This window comes from Megalops cyprinoides, chromosome 7 (genome assembly GCF_013368585.1).
Source record: "Megalops cyprinoides isolate fMegCyp1 chromosome 7, fMegCyp1.pri, whole genome shotgun sequence".
NCBI lineage: Eukaryota > Metazoa > Chordata > Actinopteri > Elopiformes > Megalopidae > Megalops > Megalops cyprinoides.
Genome location: NC_050589.1, coordinates 35,061,736 through 35,078,383, shown reverse-complemented (window position 1 = coordinate 35,078,383; position 16,648 = coordinate 35,061,736). Strand labels below are relative to the sequence as shown.

General features: G+C 41.6%; 1 protein-coding gene across 1 annotated transcript; it reads left to right on the top strand.

The window, feature by feature from the left end:
- The first annotated feature begins 1,004 nt into the window (after positions 1-1,004).
- Positions 1,005-7,964, top strand: ccn5 (cellular communication network factor 5). Its single transcript, XM_036533931.1, has 5 exons — positions 1,005-1,111; positions 2,143-2,359; positions 3,294-3,542; positions 6,003-6,223; positions 7,215-7,964. The coding sequence occupies exons 1-5, from the start codon at positions 1,049-1,051 to the stop codon at positions 7,488-7,490; spliced, it is 1,026 nt and encodes a 341-aa protein (XP_036389824.1). The 5' UTR covers positions 1,005-1,048; the 3' UTR covers positions 7,491-7,964.
- Positions 7,965-16,648: the final 8,684 nt, after the last annotated feature.

Below are 16,648 nucleotides of genomic sequence, written 5' to 3'. Positions count from 1 at the left end.
ATTTTTTAGCAGGATTACTGGAATGGAATAATAAGATCATTCAGGTATGGTGCTGGCACTTTTTGTGCATTGTATGCAAGGAGCCAAATTTTGAGGTCTGCTCTATATTTAACATGAAGAAAACCTAGGCCAGGTAGAATCTGATTGTTCTTTTGCTTCATTTTTTATATCCTTCAAATACCATTCTTAACTAATCGGGGAGTGGACAAAATATAGCAGACAGACAGTATAGTATTGCAATAACCTAGTCTTGAGAAGATGTGCATGAGCTTTTCTGCATCTTTGAAAGAGAAGTATTTTAGTTTTGCAAAGACCACTTTGGACACGCATTTAATGACATTCCAGAAAGAGTGCCGTGGATAATATCACCCTAACCTCTGCTTTTGAAGTTAAAGAAAAGGCATCACATTTAAGACAAGCTATGGCATTTCATCAATGAGCCAATGTGAAGCTGAGAAGAAGCAGAATTTTCAGTATGGTCAAACTTCTGAGGCAAAAAATGTGTTTTCATCTGGTATTACCTAGTCATGCTACCATGATCTTTGCACCATTTGACCTTCCTGTGATTTATACTTTGCAGTAACATTGCAGATCATAGCTGTGGATATTGACACCATGTTTCCTTATAGGCTCTCCAAGGGGTAATGTATATAGAGAGAAAAAGTGAGGTCCAAGAAGAGAACCCTGTGGGAAAAAAAATACCTAAAGCATAAAGGAGACAAGGCTGTGATAATTGTGTAAACACACACTTTGTGAAATATTGCCTCTCTCTCAGCTGCGGGGTTTCTGTTCATGTTGTGTTGTTTAAACTTAGCACCATGAGGGAGTGAAAAAAAGACAGAAACTGGCTGGAAGTGAGTGGAAATGGGAAACAGGGATGTGGAATTTGAAACATTTCTGATCCTTGTCCAGTGGCCGTTTACACGGCAGCCAGCCGGTGACATCAGAGGTTGGACCTTATAAATGCCAGGGTGAACTTGCCCCGGCCGCTTTGCAAACAGCAGCGGGAGCAGCAGCACCGTGTTCCAGTCTCAGCCAGCTGGTCCTAATGGAGAGACGCTCAGGACAGCGTGCCGCCACCTGCGCCCTGTTTCTTTATCTGTTCACGCAGGTGAGCGGCCGACTGCTTTCTCCCACTGCAGAAAAAAGGAGCAATTTAACACCGGCTCAGTATGCTGGTGTTAAATTGCTGGAATTTGCAGGACTCCTGGGATGTTGGGAAGGCTGGGAGAGGAACATAATTGTGGAAGGAGGAAATAGAAAAGTTTGAATCTGATATAATATTTTTTCTCAGGTTGCACTGAAAGGATTTTTTAGACATCTTGTCGTCAGTAGACCATAGGGAAAAATTATGTATGTAAGAAATAATTTTGCATCATGTTTGCAGTTCTGTAGCAGTTGTGAAGTTCATTCTAGCTATAGACACTTGTGTTTGTGAGTGTGTGCACATATGAGTCATTTCTACCCATAATCCCGTAAAGTTATTTTGCTTTTCAGCCCCAGTGGCCAGGGTTGAAAAATGATCTGTTCTGTTTCTCTAAATGAATAACACAGTGCAGGTCTTCATATCTAACTTCAGTCTGTGGTTTTGGCTGCATTTCCAACATCTGATTGAAAACATGTTTAGCCTGTGGAGGAAGTGTTCTCAGATTTGTGGGATTGTGGCAGCATTCCTTTACAATGTCTTTGACAATAAGTGGCGGTCACTGCTCAAAACAGCTAAAATGTGAGAATAAATAAAATGGAATGAACAATAAGGATTAATTGGATAGTATTGTCTGTGCATCTGAGTTGTATGTAGAGCTCCATCCTGTTTTGTTGTGGCCCTTCACCTTCACTGAATCTTTGATTATGAAAACAAAGCGGACCAATAAGTTTAGTCAATGCCAGCTGATAAGATGTAGTGGTCAGGATTCTCAAACTTTTGTGTTTATAGTTTTGTTCAAATGACAAGCAAAGCTGACTTAGTTATGAAGATGATGCTGATAATGATAAATGTGATCATGATCATGATGATAGTGATGATGATTCTGATGATTATAATGATGATGATGATTCTGATGGTTATGATGATGATGATGAATATGATAGTGATTATAATGATGATGATGATGATGATGGTGGTAATCGTTCTTGGGTCAGGTCAGCTGCCAGCTTTGTGGAGGCCCATGTTACTGCCCCAGAACGGTGCCCCTTTGCCCCGCGGGAGTGCCTCTTATCTTGGATGGGTGCCGCTGCTGCCAGGTGTGTGCCAGGCAGAGGGGTGAGGCGTGCGATGAGAAGTACGTGTGCGACAGCCAGCGGGGTCTGCAGTGCGACTACAGCGCCAGCTTCCCGGGGGGGCCCGGAGAGTGCATCAGTGAGTACCGCCATCTGAAGGAAGCACATGCTATTAATGCAGTTTTCACATAACCTTTCTTTGAGAATAAGTAGAGAACAAGGGGCTACAGGTGTGGAGGTGAATCAGCTACAGCAGGCTTGCTATCATAGCAGTGGAGGTCCAGAACAAACATGACCCCTGCTTGGTGTCACCTCAGTGGACTTCCGTGGGCCTTTGACTAAAATCCTGTACATCAGCAATTCTGAATCCCAGGCTGATGTTAAAACATCTTGACGTCAAACCCCTGCTAGTAACAGACAAGCAGGCAACACGACAGAACCAATGATTTCAGTCCTCACTTCTCAGAAGACACAATGTGCACCATACAACACTCACTGCATTGTACCACATGTAATGAGCCACATGTAATGTACCATACACAACAGTTAATGCAGAACACATAATGTGCCATGCACAACAAACAGCACACCACACATATCATACCTTACACAATACTCAATGTACCACATAATACTATGTAACACACAACACCCACTGCTACACATAGCATACCACACATAGTACACAACACCCATTGCACCATGCACAACATACCTCTCATAACACACAACTCGCATGACACCACACACAGCATACCACACATAGTGCACCACACCCAGTGCACCAAACACAGCATACCTCAAGTAACACGCAATTCCCATAACAGCACACACAACATACCGCATGTAACGCGCAATGCCCACGACACCCCACGCAGCGTAAAACACACAGTGCGCAATGCTGAGGCGCTACCCCCGACGCGGCCACTGAGCGCGCCTTCCCAGGGTCTCGCAGGCATACTCCCCAGATCAGAATGCGGAGCTTCCTGACGGGAAGGGAGGCGCATCTGACCTTTGACACCTGTGGCGGAGCGATGAGCTGAAAGCGGCTTCCTGTTTCCCGGTGTTGCCAGGCCAGGAGGAGCTGGGCTGCGAGCTGAACGGCGTGACCTACCAGGAGGGGCAGGTGTTCCAGCCCTCCTGCGCCACGCAGTGCCGCTGCTCGGGAGGGGGCGTGACCTGCGTGCCCCTGTGCAGGATGGACGTTCGCCTGCCCAGCCCTGACTGCCCGAACCCCCAGCACGTTCAGCTGCCTGGGAAGTGCTGCAAGGAGTGGGTGTGCGAGAACATGGACAACACTGTCCTTCAGGATGCTCTGGCAGGTACGGCATCACCGTAATGACGATATTGCCCGCAGGTTACCTGTAGCGGTTAGTGAACCTGACATGCAAAAAGGAAGTTTTAGATCCAAATCCTATCCAAGGCACACCTGCTGTACTTTTGCGCAAGGTACATCAGTCAATGTCCAACTGTATAAATGGATGATATATACTGTCAGCATGGTTTTAACGACTACTGGATAGTGACATCTGCTGTGAAAATGAATGACACAATATACTCCAAAGATCAAAGAAGAACAGAAATGTACAAGTCTTTACTGCCTCTCTCTGGTGAGAATGATCAAAATTGTATGGCGATGTACTGTAATTGTGTTTTAGTCCTTTTATGCTGCTGATAAGCATGAGGACCTACTGTGAAAACTGTTGGTTTAGCATGAAGCATGCGAGCCTTCCGCTCACATGAAAAACAGCCCTGTTTGTTTACCAAGCTGCAGTGGGAACAGCAAAAAAACAGCTGAAGCTACAACAGCAAATTAGATGACCACATGTCCTTTCACTGGCCTTTCAAGGACACAGAGCTGTCTTTTTATTCTAGTGAGGGGAAATAAAATATCCCTCCAAAATAACATGCGTGCCTCCCAAATTTAGCCCTTCCAGGATTCCAGTTTCCATGACTCATTAGAAGACTCAAGTCTGTATTACCTAACATACTCAAAAAAGAGGGAAAAAAAGGAAGTCTAAAACAGTCCTGATGGGAGGTTAGCAAAACTGCTGTTCTCAAAAACATTTCGTATTTTAGACAATGTTATGCAGTGTCAATTTGGTCAGAACATTTTGTACAGAGTGTTCCCTTGCAAAGTTTATTGTGCCCCAGCGAGCTCTGTACAAAACCAGAATGCAGATGGAACAGATTGATCAGGTTTCAGAATTTTTTTTCATGACATAGAAGCCAAGACAATTATCACGATTTTGATTTACATATTATTTTCCATATAAAATCTGAAGACATGCAAAATGTCTTCTTATAGCCTCCAACAATTGCTTGCATTTAGACACATGACATTTCTGGCGGTGATATGGTGCTTTTGATTGGGGGTTGCATTTTAGTATTTTTGTTTTTACCCAATTTGGAAATGGCAGTTGTGCTAGAGTAAGCTTGCCTCTTTATAAATCCCCTTTGCTTATGCAGTAGTGCTGAAACAAGAAAAATGCAATCCTCCAAAACAGCTACACAAAGCCAAGTACCACAGTACATGACAGGGAAGCAAATGCCAATTGGAGGACTGGTGCATCTCCACTGACATCATCTGAATGACTTGCAGGTGCCTTATAAGCCACAGCGTCAAGGCAAGCAGACCCTGGCCAAGCAGACCCTGGCCACCCTTCCCCAGTGAAACCGATTGTGTTTCGCTGTCTTGTTTGTTGCTGGTTAATGACACAGCTCAGATTCAAACCTGGATTCAGGTTTTTGTTCTTGTTATGGCAGGTATGTAGCTAGCATTGCTGTTAGTTCACATAGACTATGGTATGTATAATGATGGCTTTCTGTTTGCTGATTGGTGGAAGGGATAGGAATGGGTCATGTTTAGTAGATATGGGTCCTGTTTGCATCCCATTCACCCCTGGCTTAAGGACCTGTGCAGATCTGAGAGTTGGCAAAGAGCAATGCATGAATTTGAGCAGTTTACCCCACAAGCTGTTTCATCTTAACACTCAATTGATCAAGGGAAATTCTCTCAAAAGCTCAGGTTGTTTGAATTGCTTTGTTGGAGCCAGTACCAGTTTTGTGTCACATAAATGACAAGATAAATTACTACATAAAAATCCATCAACAGCATGATCATATCAGGCATTCCTGATAGTGAGTGACAATGAGTGGGTTAAGAAGCATGGTCCCAGTGCAGGAGACAACACCTGTCACTTCTATAGAGGGAGGTGGTGATGCACTGTGACAACGAGCACATATGAAGTGACAGCCACTGTGGATATCTTTAATCACACCTGCCATCCGCCATAAGATTAGCACATATTGAATTATCATTTATTTAACTCAAACTGACCATTAAACATAATACCAGGTTAAAAATGGCAATTAAGTCTATCTTTTTAAATGAAAATTTCAGTTGGACGTACCAAGCAAACACCAAATGGATAGTCTTTACATGGCAGATTTTTAAGTACTTGAATGTTTGGTGAAATGTTTGGTGCTGTGCCTGGCCTTTATTTCTGATTTAAAAGGTTTCTTTTTAAATACAATAGACAGAAATAGCATGTTGAGGGTGTGGCTTCCTTTTGGTAAAACAAATGAGGAAGTCTTATCTAATTGAGCATGATGAAACCATTCAGGTGACATAAACCTTTTGGAATGGGGAGACGCCTCTATATGTCACCATATGATTCAATAGCATGGAATGTGTTCAACGCGCTCTTACATCATTTTGCGAATGTGCTGAAGTCCTTGGACTGTGTAACAGTGCCCCCTTGTGTTGTGCGGTGCTCCAGCCAGCAGGCCGGACGGGACTCGGCCGCGCTTATTGGGTCCGAACCAGAACGCCGCCTCCAACTGCATAGAACAGAGCACAGAGTGGAGCGCCTGCTCCCGCAGCTGTGGGCCCGGGGTCTCCTACCGAGTTTCCAACAGGAACTGGGCCTGTCGCCTGGAGAGGCAGACCCGGCTCTGTCAGGTCCGCCCCTGCCAGGCTGCTCGTCGCCGGATCCACATGGTGAGTGGCTGCACATCCTGTTCTTGACAATACAGATTCCAGTGGATTATGGGGTCTCTTAACATGAGTGAGGAGAGGAAGTAAAGGTATTGAGTGTTAAATTGGAGATCTGGAGACTTATATACTTATATTTCCTCATAGAATCACCTTTTCAGATATTGAGTTTAGTCCAAATATAGCTTATGCCTTATTTTTCCCAGTACTGTCTGCTCTGTTTTTTCTTCTTTGGTCTTGTCCTCTGTATCACTGAACTCTATTTTCACCCTCACTGCTTCAAGTTCAATGAAACTGGACTTTGCCAGGGGTGCCCTCTGGGACAGTTCTCTTGTTAAGAGCACTGTATAAATCTTTGTTTGAGTTCTTGAAACAGAGGCTCTTAGCGTTGCCCTCTGCTGTTTATAGGCAATTTCATGTCATCCTTCAAAAATAATACTGTTTTTGTGCCGCTTTGTGGGATGACTTATTTTTGGTGACTTTGCCCTCTTGTGGTTATTTGAAGAAACACCTCCCTCTGTTACTTCCGCAGAGTAATTTTCCTCAAACTTTTCAGTTTTGTAGTGAAAAACACAGTATATACGCACATTTAAGGACACAAAATATTCAAACACAACTATGATATTCAACTTGAAATGCTGATCTGACACTGCAAACTGTTTTCATGGTCAAACTGAGTCATGGGCCAGCCCATTATTAAAGGCTGCTCATCCATTTTACAGGAAATTCACAGTCTGACATTCAGGACAATATTAGTACTGAATATTTGTTATATCTATCACAGTGTAAGTGTGAAATATGTTTACGGTTTAATTGTGTATGCCACCTGTATTTGTTAAACCCATGAATATTGCTAATTTTCCAATTTAGACAACTATTTACAACTGGGCATGCATACCTTTGGATGGATAAACAGAACAAGCACTTGCGTTCAGTGAGAGAGTTCTTCCCAGGGGCAGACAGCGGGCTGATGGGACATTTTTGCTGTGTGTTCCAGGGGATAGGTCGGTGTGAATCCAGCTACCGAGCCGCATTGCCAGAGCGACTGGAACACAGAGGATGTTACAGCACACGTGCCTACCGGCTTAAGTACTGTAGCCTGTGTTCTGACTCTCGCTGCTGCACCCCCTACCAAACCCACACGGTCCGAATGGCCTTCCGCTGCCCGCGAGGGCGGTACCGGATCTACCCTGTTATGGTGATCGACTCATGTGTCTGTCACTACAACTGTCCTTACACATACACAGCTGCAGGTACCATTCTCCGGGCATAGAATGTTACACATGGAAACACCTGCAGTCCCCACACAACGCCCTGTCCATGGTTGACAGGGAGCTGCAACTCACCAGAATGTGGAGACAAAAGGAGTCTTCTCCCAATAATGATGACTTTAATGATGGGTTATGAGTTAGATTTAGAAGCGCTCCCTCTGGTACCATGGATGACTGGAGTGGCTCAATCTATGCTGTAGTAGCAGCATTTTCACACAGACCATCACACAACATGACTCTACAACCCCATGACTCCCTGACCTCATGCCTGGCTGCAGGGAATTGCCACATCCTTAACTCTGCTGTCAACTAAAAGGTAGCTGACATTGATTTTTTAGAGTTCAATAATCTGCTGAGATATTAACGAGTAGCAGAATTTGTGAATTTGAATTATTTATTGTAACAAGTGAGAAGTCCCTTAATCAGTTCATCATGGCTTGCTCCTGGAGCAAACTTGAGTATGTCTATCTGTCTGAGACCTGTTAGTTACATTTCTACTTTCTGTCTAATTATATTGACACCAACTCTTCAGTTGATAATGATGTCTTTACATGTAAATACATTTTACTGTATATATCTGAAAAACACATTTTGCTTTTCTATTTTAAGACAATTGCTTCAAAGATTGCACTCATGTTTAATGTAAATATTGATATCTTATATCTGTTGGGAGTAACTGTTTTCCTGTTTTGTAAATGTTTCAATTCATCTTGCAAAAGACTGTTCCTTTGTTTCCCTTCAAATGTTGTTCAGTTTTTGATGCCATTAGGATTTTATACTGTACTGTGTTTGTTTTCTTATCTATGCACTGTTTATTTTTGTCTATCTCCCTGTGCATTATAACCGTCTAAATGGGGAATGCATTAAATGCTGGAAGAGGACTGAGAACCCAGGCATAGGGCTGTAGGATGCATTAAAACAAATGAGGAAAAGTACTAATTGTGACCTTATTATGACCTACAATAGGAGGTGCAAACCTCCCAAAGACATTTGACTGAACATTTCAGTCAGAAAATCTTGAAAGCAGCTTTGGTGCGACTGAAAATATCCTCTGAACAGCAGAGTGGAGCAGGGAGAAATAATGGATCATTCATCTTTCATTTGAAAAGAAAAACCTCATTAGAGTCCCCTCAATGACCCATAGCCCTAGCTTTAACACAGACAGACAAGAAAATGTGGGTTTCCCTTTGTGTATGTATACTCTTATGCTGCCCAACACAATAACAATTGGTTATATTTCTTAGTGCTTTTTGAAATGAAAAAATGAATGTGTTTTTTTCCTTTACCATTTGCTCAATGTTAAACCAAGAAACTAAAAAAATTGGATGTTAAACAGCTGAAACTATGTTTTTAATTCTTTCTTTCATGTGGTCCAGACTGTATTTCTGCCAGGATTGTACAATCAAATTTTATATCTGTAAGGATGTGTGATTAAACCAATTTGTACTGTAATTTCTACAAAATGTATGTGTTCATTGTGTTGCTTGTTTTACTCAAAGTGGACGTGAATTGGCTTGTTTGAGTTTCACTGATATAATAACATGTGATGTTATAAACTGTGACTTGAGTCATTGTATTACCAGTATACTGGTATGTTTGTTAGATGCTTTTCTGGCTTGCATATTCATTCATTAGCCTCACAGACAACCCCCCTCCCCCTGACTGATGAGTCATTAAAATGACAGGCAGCAGCTCTAATAAATGTTCTCAATATTCATAATGAAATCATTAATGGTAAAATTATATATGATGAATTCATATAAATTAAATTAACAGTGATAATGGAAACATCCACCATATCTATTCAATACAGGTCCTTCTAAAGTGAAAGTATTCATTTTAATTATTCACACCTGCATGTTTCAGCTCGACAGCCGTAACTACTAATGCCACTCAAAGTTGTTGTATACTCGCCCACATGAACCGGCAAGCGTGTCCTGGTGGCTTGAGAAAACGAGGAAAAGGACTAATTTCTGCACTTCAGAATATAGACTGAGCTGCAGTTATTCAAGATTCTACAGAAAGCAGAACCCCCATGTTGCAGAGTCCTGCATGAGTTGTACTAATGTAGCAGTGTAGCGTGAACAAACATGGAGAAAACAGTGGAAAGTCTCTTGTCCTCTAACAGCAACGTAAAAGTTTGTCAAAGACAGTATCTGTTACAGTTTTTCGCAATTTTTCTAAATTTCTCAATTTGGCACATTCCTGTGAACAAATTTAGTAATCTTAAACTGGTTCAGGGCTGATGGACAAATCTTCAGAGTTATACATGTAGAATTTGGTCAAAATGCATCCCATTTGCTTTGTCTCACTGTTGGTGGGGGCAGCCTATGACAAGTCACACTATGGGCAGTGAAGCTATATGTATCAATCTTTGTGTACAATCTGCCATAGGACCATGTGTATGCACAATCCCATGATTTGTGTATGGAGGTTTTTCGCCAGCGTTATCAAACACCACGTACGCCTAAATGTCTTCATAAATACGAGCGTAAATCAAATTAGCATGAGATAATGTACACATGAACGTGCTTAACGTCCACTACCACAATTGTTCTTATATGGACCGAGACACGCCTTTAGACACAATTAGTTGAATTAGCATATTAAAGATCCCAGGTAAATCTGAGTGAAATGTAGAGATTGATGTTGAAGATCAATGGCAGGATGTAAGAAGCATTTCAAACCGACGGAAAAATGCAGAGTGGCTCAAAGTGGTGACTGCTATGAATGCAGTTTCTCCAGAGGTGCGTATGGTGGAGGAGGTGAAGAAGAAGTGGTCAGATTTTAAAAGAGAGGCCAAAAAACGAATAAGCGCACACAGGACCAGTGTGTTGCTCACCGGTGGAGAAGAGGCCAGTGAAGCACTGAGCCCACTGGATATGCGGGTGGCTGGTATACTTGGCCATGCTGCCATGAGGGGTATTGTGACGGAGGCGGAGGCTGACACTGACGTTCCCATGCAAGGAGATACTAGTAAGTGATCTGACACATAACCTTCAAAATCTCTGCATGTTGAACAACATAACTGGTATTGCATGGGTTCTCCGTGTTTCTCTGAGGAAAAGAGGCTCCAGTTCCTTGCAGAGGCTGAGAAGAACGGCCCTTGGCAATCTAAAGCACCTTATTAGCCATACATCATTATGTACTTCTACTGGCGAAGAAGTCTGCTTGATCCCTGAACACAAGTTCATGCCTGATTAGGTTATTCTTGATATCCCCCAAAAGTGCTAGCACAGCCATACTGATTGTGAATGCTTTAAGCTTATACGTTGTAAATGAGCCTGTTATATAGGAGAACTCATTAAAAATGTTTGATTACACATGGTGATCTGTGACACTGTTCACAGTTTACAGTTAAACCAGTATTTCACATGGACCAATGCATGCACAATAACTCTCATCAATGATTGACACTAAACCCGTTTACTTGCATCACTGTTAGTTCCTCTTGGTATCGCCAATCTGCAAATTACAAATTTTATATGTACGCCACCTCCAGACCATGTGCAGAGTTATGCATGTTTTCCTGGGAAGTATCTTTTCATAAATACCGTTTTATGTGTAGAAAAGTGCTCAGCATGATTTTAGTGTGTACGCACTTTTGATACATGTGGCCCATTGTGGTTTACTTTGGACAGGTCAGGGAATCAGGGAATCAGTGTGGCAGACAATTAAAATAAAGGACAACTGTGGAGAAATAAAAGAATTTTATATGTTTTATGTCATGTATCAAGTAAGTGCCCTTGAACATGCCAAACCATGTCTGGTAACCTTAAACCAGTTTTTGATTTATTGTACCCTAACTGTTTATGGTGACATCAGTAAAAGAACCACATAAAACCTTTCAACAAAAAAACTTGTACCTCTCTTGAACTATAGGCCTACATACGGAGCTCCTTTGAAACATCTAAATTTGATAGGCTACACTTTAAGCATGAGTCCAGTTAACAATCGACTTACTTATGTGTGGTAAGGCCCTGCAACCCCACCTGAACCTGATGGGACCTGATGAAACCTTTCGGGTCCTGCCCAATTTGGGTCTATAAATGCGTTACAGCACTCGGGTTCCGGTCAAGCTGAACATTTCTGGATGTCAGGTTTTGAATGTACTGCTGTCTAAAATTTGACCTGAAATCACATTTTGAAAAAATGAGGTACACAATAGGAATTAACATTTTTTACAGATAGACTGATTTATTTACTTTACGCTTATTTATTTGCCTAATTAGTCATGAAGAACTTATTTGTGGCAAACTTCCTTCCATTTTTCCAAAAAAGGACATTGATTTGTTGAACTTTGAGCTGAATTTGTTTTTTTTTTTTTTAACTTGTACTGATTTTATTCACCATATGGTGCACTGATTTCCAAAAAAAGACAACTTGTGTTGTGTCCATCTGTTAAGCTGAACGTTGCTGAACGGTACATGGTGGAGGATTCATTTTTTATCTTATTTTTATTTATTTGACCCTTATTCATTGTATTTTACCGAAAAGGAGAGGGGTTTGGTAAGATAATCTTAATATAACTGTGCTCCTGAATGTGATTTCGATTCAATTTCGTAAATACTGGTAGTATTGGTAATTATCAATCATTTCAGGTTCGGGCTGGGTCTGGTAACAGAGAAAGTTACACGGATCCGGGTCGGGTATTAAAATGCACAGATCGGTCTGTTATGGGGCCTCAATTTCAGGCCCTTGCCTACAGAAATACCTGCAGGTGGCAGTGTGGCGCTACGATACCAATATTTCTGGCTGGAAAGCAGCTACCTACAGAAATGACTCTGGAAGAACGCTAAGGACGCGCACGGTACCCGTTTTTTCATTTCAACACGAAAAGTATGGCTCAACTAAGTTGTCTTTGTCAGAAGCCATGCTACGATGTATTAACGCCACCCACCCCCAACGGATGTGCTGCAAAGATTCCACTCCCACCAGGGAGCCAATGTTAACGGCGTCGGCCACCTCCGGTCTCCTTTGCGAAGTTGTTTGCCCACGCACTAGTGTATCTATTAACATTATATCGTCTAATCTCGGACCACATTGGCGCCTGCCTCCTTGAAGCGACTCGAGCGTATGTTGGCATCATAGCTCTCCATTCCTAGTAATATCAGTTTAATGCCAACGTTCCATGCCTCTCTTTGCGCGTTGCACCGTACGCACAAAGGATGAATTACCTCATAACTGACGAGCCAAACATAAATATGTACACAAACACTGACAGTGGAAGTTTATATGTGAATAGTTTGTTTTCCTTAAACAAAATATAATAATCGTTTTTAAAGGTATCTTAAATTGCCTTTTACACCTAAATAAATAAATAAATATGTACCGCTAGCAAACTCGCTTTTTTTATAACAACAGAATTAGCTTTTTTTACTGACGGAACTTCACACATTTTGAAAAGTAAAACTACAGACACAGCTTTATTTGACTCAGCCACAGATTCCAGACAGCTTGAAAGGCATTTGCATCTCATTCCAAAACATAAAGGTTAACAGCATTTAAACGGGAGAATTAATTGTCACGTTGAACAATTAGACCGGCCGCCGTCATTTCCAAAGATAAATCTTGATGAATCTCCTATGCAGATGCACTAAAAAAATCAATCAACGCTGAAATGCACCTAATGTTTTGATTACAATAAGTCCATCTCCATCTAAAGCAGACACTTTCACAGGTAAAGATTAAGGGAATAGATTAGAAACTGAGACTGCTAAATGTCAAGATATCAAGCCACACCTCTTGAGAAATCAAATAAGCTTTTCACAGCACAGATTAGAGAATCCAAAATCAATTAGTGTATTCACGGAACAATCTCGACACTTATCCGACTGTGTATTTAGCGTTTATTCTAATTACCATCTTGCGACTAAGTACGTATTTGTCTGATAATACATTCCACCTGCCTTTGTTACCCAGTTCGTCGATTACGCAGCTGAAACATTCAAGCATCGTGTTATGATTCAATTGGTTCTATAAAGGCATTGATCTTATGCAACGCAATTGCCTGTTGATTAAAAAAAACCTCATTGGTACATTGTATGCTGACCTTAAAAGATCAGCAGTGATTAACGTATTGTTTAGTATTTCAGGTCACATGAAAGAGCTTAAAATTTTCCTGGTGAGAATGATAAAATTTAGGGTTGTCACAACATGTGGCAACATATAGCCTAGCATTGTCATAAACAAGTATTTGCACTTCAGGGTCGCTTTGGGATACAATAGCAAAATGTTGGCAACACTTTGTCATTGTTTGCGATACATATATATTGTTTAGGGATGTGGGGGAGTCTAAAGCTTAACCGTTGGAGCGCGTGGGTGTTTTGTCTGCCCTTTACAGCACAGGGAGTTGCGCGCTGATTTACCGTCGTCATGGCTCCTCTCATTGCTTCAACCCACTGGTCTGTCCGATTGGATGGACGAATGAAACGCTGCTTTCCAGTACTTCAAAACATCCATCATGACATGCGGCCGCCGTGTCGCGGCTGCGCTCCCACCAAAACGTTATGTTCAACCTGGTTTCCATGATAACCTTTTGGTTCTTTCATCACGCCCTGACACACGATTCGCTGCCTCTCGAGGGATGTGCAGCTACGAGACACGTTTGACTCGTCGACCCTCGGAGTTAGTGCAGACTGTCTCAGGACTAGCCTGTGCACTTTTGAGACTCAAAGTAATAGCTGACATTGCTGCAGAAATCAATGAGTGCTGACAGTAAGCACAAATACATCATAATCAAGCGCGCTAAAGCGCGTGATAAATTCAAAGAACTGTAGAATGGCACCATAAGAAAAGCTTAAATGACATCATCGAGATTTACGCCACATTGCTGACGATCTCAGAGGTCAATCATAATGAATTAGGGAGTTCTCCACCATTTGCTTGTCAAGGGCGAAAAGATAAACATTTTCTGTGAGTTTTAATGGATCGCTGACTCCTTCCTCCATGCAGCGCCAATTGATCGAGGGTGCTATATGTCTTGCAGCTGCTGATCTGTGATGTCACCTCGGTTTGCTTTATTAGTAGGCTTCGCTCAGCATGGGGCAGAGATAATATTTATTCTGAGCTGAAATATACAGAGGAGGTCAGTGACGTGAGGTGGTAGGCATCCAAATGCTGGGTGGGGTCAAAGGTGATTGTAACTGCACATTAATATAGCCTTAAGGTTGATAAAGTAAACCAAGCCTCTGTTGTGATTTATACTCTCATTGGCACATTTTATACATATTTTTGGCAAAATGATGTGTGCATGCCTTTCCCAAATACCACATGTAAACAAACACCTGTCATCTGTAGTGATATCACAATGCTGAACAGGTACTATCATATCCAGTGATGCATGATGGAGAGAATCCACTGGTTTTTGTTCACCTCCAGAACCCTGTTGACTCTGGGAGGAGCATTGGATTATATGAGTTCTACCTGTCACTTGATATGGAATTTCCTTTCTTATACCTTATCTTCCTACATATAATTATTCAGCAACGGGAGCTTGAAAGCACACCACAGGCTCCTGGCTCCTTTAAGTCTGCCACAATAAGTTGTTGTACGATTCAAATGTGGGCACACTTTCTGCCTTTATTAAGAGTAATTACTTATTCATTATTCATGTTTATTTATAGTTGTCTCAATGCATAAGAATATCGCCAAAGGATAATGTCAGGACTAACTCAACATCAAAATATTCAAAAATATTCAAACATAGAGAGGTCAAAATCAGATGATGAAGATTTCCTACTTTTGATACTTCTGTAAACCAAAGACCTCAACCTTAGGGGAATGTTCCAGAGCTCATCGTCTTAATTCATAATAGCGTGCCTGTGAAATGTTTTAAATTATTTTCACCATCTAATGTAACACAATACATGTTACCTTTTAAATACTGTATTTCAAATCACAAGAATTTGAATAATGGTTCTCCCCCCCACCCCCACTGCTCAGTTGTGTAACTGTAACAATCTCACAACCTTCACACACTATCTGTTTATGTGACAGGATATTTAATGATGAAATAGAAGTTAACCACCCTTCCCTAGTATACAACAGCACTGACCTACCAGACCAGAAACCAGGAGACAATCCCTGCTCCTCATCACCATAACATACCTTTGCCCATGCAGTGGAGATCAGCCCAACATGTACGTGCTGATGTTTGAGTGTGTGCCTACTGAAGCTTGATCCTGGCCCCTGAAATGGCCTAACACACACCTTACAGTGTGGTTGAACAAGGCACAGAGCGAACAGCCCTGCATCTGCACTTTCCCATACACAGTTAACTCCAAAAGTGTTTTTTCAACATCATAATGGCCAGCTTTACTTGTATTGACACTTGTTTGGTCCTTATGTTGTTAGTCACCAACAACAGACTCCAAAGGCTAATGCAAAGCCTAGAATCAAAACTAGACATTGACATCTCTCTTGTGTATGCACTAATGATGCAAATAAATACACATGCCTTATTAAAGACAGCTGTGAAACTAATTGTCCAAACACTTGTACCCTAAAATGGGGGAAGAGGTGGGCTGGGAGTGGTGGCTATGTAGACGTTATGCTGTAATTGCGATATGGATGAAAATATCCTCAAAATAAAGCTTACCATCTGCACTGCAGTCATATCATTTCAAATCAAAGTGCTGAGGTACAGAGAAAAAAACAACACAACTGTATCACTGTACAACTATTTTTGGAGTTGACTTTATAGTCAAAATATAATAGACAATTTTAACTGCATAGGGCCTTAATAAATATAAATGACATAAAACAAGTACTGGCCTGTGTCTGCTACTCAGCTCGTAGCTCCAGGAATCACTCACTCTGGCCAGATTGTTATTGAGAGGTAAGCCTTATGCTTCTTCCAAAGCCCTAATTAAATGTTAAGTGTAGCATCCAGACACTGCCCCTATATCTATTCTAATGCCAACAGCCCAAATCTCACACATCCCTGCTGTGAACCACCATCATTCTTGGCCCTGATAGAAATAATTTGCTTTCTCAGGGCTAGCTGTAGATCCATAGCGTTTTATCAAACAGTGCATCAGAGGCAGGAATGAATTGTTTCACAGTCTGTGAGAGCACTTAGCCACTCCTAGGAAACTATTGTTTCATCCCTCAAGAGTGGAACATTGTAAGTATACTTGTATGGGTAAATCCATAATGA

What these genes read in the sequence shown, in the direction of transcription:
- ccn5 (XM_036533931.1), top strand. Translation starts at nt 1,049, where the DNA reads ATGGAGAGACGCTCAGGACAGCGTGCCGCCACCTGCGCCCTGTTTCTT. An exon ending in TTCTTTATCTGTTCACGCAG is followed by an intron (nt 1,112 to 2,142) that starts GTGAGCGGCCGA and finishes TTCTTGGGTCAG; the next exon opens with GTCAGCTGCCAGCTTTGTGG. An exon ending in CTCGTCGCCGGATCCACATG is followed by an intron (nt 6,224 to 7,214) that starts GTGAGTGGCTGC and finishes TGTGTGTTCCAG; the next exon opens with GGGATAGGTCGGTGTGAATC.